The sequence below is a fragment of the Anarrhichthys ocellatus genome, unplaced genomic scaffold (assembly GCF_004355925.1).
Source record: "Anarrhichthys ocellatus isolate YVR2014 unplaced genomic scaffold, GSC_Weel_1.0 scaffold33, whole genome shotgun sequence".
Taxonomy (NCBI): Eukaryota; Metazoa; Chordata; class Actinopteri; order Perciformes; family Anarhichadidae; genus Anarrhichthys; species Anarrhichthys ocellatus.
In genome coordinates this window covers 800,042-805,079 of record NW_022280063.1, presented here as the reverse complement: position 1 = coordinate 805,079, position 5,038 = coordinate 800,042, and the positions used below count along the sequence as shown (strand labels likewise).

Below are 5,038 nucleotides of genomic sequence, written 5' to 3'. Positions count from 1 at the left end.
AGGGGAAAAAAAATCCAAACCTACATGGCCCTGTGTGAAAAAGTGATTGCCCCCCCCTGTTAAAACATAAATTAACTGTGGTTTATCACATCTTTGGAAAGCTGAGTTCAATTTCTCTAGCCACACCCAGGCCTGATTACTGCCACACCTGTTCTCAATCAAGAAATCACTTAAATAGGACCTGCCTGACAAAGTGAGGTAGACCAAAAGATCCTCAAAAGCTAGACATCATGCTGCGATCCAAAGAAATTCAGGAACAAATGAGAAACAAAGTAATTGAGATCTATCAGTCTGGAAAAGGTTACAAAGCCATTTCTAAAGCTTTGGGACTCCAGCGAACCACAGTGAGAGCCATTATCCACAAATGGCGAAAACATGGAACAGTGGTGAACCTTCCCAGGAGTGGCCGGCCGACCAAAATTACCCCAAGAGCGCAGCGACGACTCATCCAAGAGGTCACAAAAGACCCCAGAACAACATCCAAAGAACTGCAGGCGTCACTTGCCTCATTTAAGGTCAGTGTTCATGACTCCACCATAAGAAAGAGACTGGGCAAAAATGGCCTGCATGGCAGAGTTCCAAGACGAAAACCACTGCTGAGCAAAAAGAACATAAAGGCTCGTCTCAGTTTTGCCAGAAAACATCTTGATGATCCCCAAGACTTTTGGGAAAATACTCTGTGGACTGACGAGACAAAAGTTGAACTTTTTGGAAGGTGTATGTCCCATTACATCTGGTGTAACAGTAACACGGCATTTCAGAAAAGGAACATCATACCAACAGTAAAATATGGTGGTGGTAGTGTGATGTTCTGGGGCTGTTTTGCTGCTTCAGGACCTGGAAGACTTGCTGTGGTAAATGGAACCATGAATTCTGCTGTCTACCAAAAAATCCTGAAGGAGAATGTCCGGCCATCTGTTCGTGACCTCAAGCTGAAGCGCACTTGGGTTCTGCAGCAGGACAATGATCCAAAACACACCAGCAAGTCCACCTCTGAATGGCTTAAGAAAAACAAAATGAAGACTTTGGAGTGGCCTAGTCAAAGTCCCGACCTGAATCCGATTGAGATGCTGTGGCATGACCTTAAAAAGGCGGTTCATGCTCAAACCCTCCAATGTGGCTGAATTACAACAATTCTGCAAAGATGAGTGGGCCAAAATTCCTCCACAGCGCTGTAAAAGACTCATTGCCAGTTATCGCAAACGCTTGATTGCAGTTGTTGCTGCTAAGGGTGGCCCAACCAGTTATTAGGTTTAGGGGGCAATCACTTTTTCACACAGGGCCATGTAGGTTTGGATTTTTTCCCCCTTTTAATAATAAAAACCTTCATTTAAAAACTGCATTTTGTGTTTACTTGTGTTATCTTTGTCTAATATTTAAATTTGTTTGATGATCTGAAACATTTAAGTGTGACAAACATGCAAAAAGATAAGAAATCAGGAAGGGGGCAAACACTTTTTCACACAACTGTATATACACACACACACTCAGAGCTGGTGTAAAAGTTAAACGGGTCATAATTCCCTTTTCTAATATCTATTTCATCATACATAAAACATCTTTAAACAGCTGTATTTATTCAGTTTATTGCCCAAAACAACAGTTTGTCTGGGCTGCTAACCTAACTAGCTCTCTTCCTGCTGATTTCAACACAGATTTGTTGTTCACAATGTAGCAACAGTGAGTTCACTGTGTCCCCTCACATTTTAGTCTGTCAGTCTAGAGCCTCTCCAGTACCTGTGCTACTGCAGTACAGTCACGCTTTCAGAATTATATCATTGGCTTGGTCCCAAAGTCTCTCGTGACATCCCGACTACATAGAAGTTATAATAAGAAGTGTTTTTATTTTGTGTGTTCCGGTGTTACCGGAAGATGTGTTCTGGTTCTGACAGCTGATCTTTTTTAATCCCATATGTAAAGGACCAAATGTTATAGTCAAGTCAATTTTACCTTTTTAAATTAAACAGGTCTGTCAAACTGTGAATAGAATAAGGGAATACAAATAATATATAATATACATTCATCACTTGTCTCTGGAAGCACAGCATTAGAGAATACACTTGTGTTGATGATACTTGACTTTGTTAGTACACTAACAGTAGAAGTACTACCCCATATCAAGTACAGCACTGTGGTAATCCCTCCTCTCCTGTCAGTGAGCGAGACAGTTAGGATGGATTGAAGATGGAGGGAGAGCTCTCAGGTCAGGTTTGGATTAGAGACACGGGAATAATTCATCTCACCTGCCCAGCCGTGTCCAGAATCTCCATGGTGACGACCTCATCGTCGATGTTGGCCTGGTGGCGATATGTTGATTCTGTTCGACACGAGAGACACAGAAATCCATCCAGTTTTTACAAATTCAATCCACTGTGAAGCGTCATTTGATAGTAGTGATGCCTGACTCCTAACATGGCAGTCAAAGTCATTATAATGCATTTTTACTTACTAAATATATATAAGTAATTGATCTCTGAAAGGACTAGGATATTACAGCAAGTTAACCAATAAACACCTGACATATTGTGTGTGTGTGTGTGCTGCTCCCCAGCTTGATAAAGCTTCAGAGACGTATGTGTGATATGGACATCACATACGTCCAGAGGTCAAAACGAGGAGCAACACTTTAAAAAAAAGGACACGACGTTCCCATTTGTTGCGGTTCTTTTTCCATTAAATCGTTATGTTGCACTTTGGAGCCAACCGCTTCGGTTTCGTTCTCAGCAGCTTGCTGAACTTCCTGGTTGCTGACAGAACGGCAGATTCTTGCAGTGACCTCGGAAGACCCGAGCTTCACCTCTAGCTGGTTTTAAAAAGCCGGATAAAAGCTTCTTATTCCTGGCACAGGAACACAGGTGTGAGCCGTGGCTTTGACCTTTCATTCCGCCGTGAGCAGCACAGGCGTTATCCTCCTAAATTGGCCCCTTGTAAAAAGCCCATCTGTGTAAACACCTCCCAGAGAGCAGCGGAGCCGCAGAAAAGCCTCCTTTTTAAAAAGCGAGATTCTAAAAGGATTTCTCTGTCCTCTGAACTACAGGGCTAAAGCCGGCGCTTTCCCCAGGCTTTTCCACTTTACCACTTACAATTGCATTCAGCGTGTGACCCATGTCCTTCGGGCTCTGCTATTTTCTTTTGTGAAGGGAGACTTCGAAAGATTAGTATGTCAAGGAATCAATCTTGGGGAAAAAATCACCAGACTTCGGTATTTTCTTTCGGTGAATTTTTTACATATTGTTCCTCATCAGTTTTGACTTTTTTAATGTAAGAACAAGACACCGTGTGATGCAGGTCATCCTTTGCACTGATGAGTAACCCAGGAAAGTGAAAGTCCCCCAATAGCTGAAAAATTACTTTTATTACTACTACTACTACTACTTCTTTGGAACTCTACAGCGTAGTAGTGCTGGTAGGTTTGACTGTTATGTGGCTTTGGTATACCCGTGTCTGTTCCTCCAAATCTAAAGTGCAGCTCTAGTTCACGAGTATTTGGTGTTTCACACCTTTCAGACCCAGCGAGTGCCGAGCAAACTAATTAGTAAGTAAAATAATATGCTTCATTATCCTCTTTAAACATTGAACACATGAAGATCTAGCGAGCTAATAAAGTGGATGCTTGTTCAAATCTAATTGCTTTGAACAATTAATTCCCCCTTTTCCCTGCATGACTAAATTGATAAATCTGTACCAGCTGCATTGAAATAGCTTAGTGATCTTCAGTTTAAAATAGCAGATTCTGAGCTTGTTGTCGCTCTGGTTTCCGCACGTCCCACCCTCCGTGTCCCAGGTGCGCTCGCCTCTCTGGGGGATAAAAACAGCATCCTGTGACGCAGATGAAATGTCACGGAGAGCTGATTTATAGCCGTTTGGCCGGAAGCACGAGGAGCATCTGTGAGGAGGAGAACCAGAGTCTCACACAGTGACCCGTGGGACGGCCTATTTCAGGAGCCGTCGCTCCATCAGCTGCAAACGGCACCGAATCCGTCCACGTCCACCCGTCTGCGTGTCTGTGGCCAACTGCTCTGACGCGGGGGCCGGGATTGTTTAACCGGCCCCACCATACCCATGTGAAGGTCTTGGAGAGAAACAATAAGCAGTCGCGTTCCTGGCAGCGAGCAATTCTTCCCCCATAATTCAAACCCCCCCCCCCCCCCCCCTTTACTGCCTGTGGACTGCTTTGGCAGAAGGTTAAAAGAGAAAGTGTCACGCCAGACGATAAGTGTCGAAGCTGGGAACATAATCCAGTGTGTTGACATAGCTCATAAAGTCATTTCGCTCTTAGGCACGCCTCACGGTACTTTATTCCCAAAGTGGTCCTACCAGAAGTTCGGTCTGCACTCTGTGACTGAAACGCCAAACCGCAGTAGAAGTAGTTCATTAGATTCTGTAAGCGGGTGGTGTGCAGAGACACAAATAACTAATGCATTGTGGCCATCTGCGTTCTGGTCATCTTGTAACAGCCGATGACTGAACACAAAGTCAAATCATTATTTTTTTGCGTCATTTCTGATGATGCAGGAACACAGGATGCAGCAGTTTGATGATGTGTGCAACAACCACGCCATTTATCTTCCTCCTCTGCTGACGCAGCGTCAGTGAAGTCACCCGCGGGTGTCTGGAAGAACATTTGATGCGTGTTTGGATCTGGACAAGCTCACTAGAGCCCGAAAATGCAAACTTAGTATCAGAGACACCTGTGACATAAGCACTCCAAAACATAAATTAGTCTAAATATATAATTTCGATGAAAGTAGGATTTTTCAAGTTGCCACATTAGAGAAAAATAAAGTTGCTTTTTTTTTTTTTTTTTACTTTCTGAAAAGATGTCGAGACTAATTTCGAATTTCTAATCCTTTTTTAGGTATTTCTCTTCAATGCTTTAATCATGCACCCCAATAATATCTTCATTTGGGGGCTTTTCCAAACAAATATCCACATATTGTTTGTGATTGAATCAGCATACAGTGGGTACGGAAAGTATTCAGACCCCTTTCAATTTTTCACTCTTTGTTTCATTGCAGCCATTTGCTAAAATCAAAAA

General features: G+C 43.0%; 1 protein-coding gene across 1 annotated transcript in view; it reads right to left on the bottom strand.

Moving 5' to 3' along the window:
* The window catches only part of rerg (RAS-like, estrogen-regulated, growth inhibitor), a 38,408-nt gene that overhangs the window by 5,132 nt on the left and 28,238 nt on the right, over positions 1–5,038 (bottom strand). Inside the window, exon 4 of the mRNA XM_031865714.1 lies at positions 2,244–2,317. Coding sequence (XP_031721574.1) covers positions 2,244–2,317 — 74 coding nt within the window. The remainder of the gene's footprint in view (positions 1–2,243; positions 2,318–5,038) is intronic.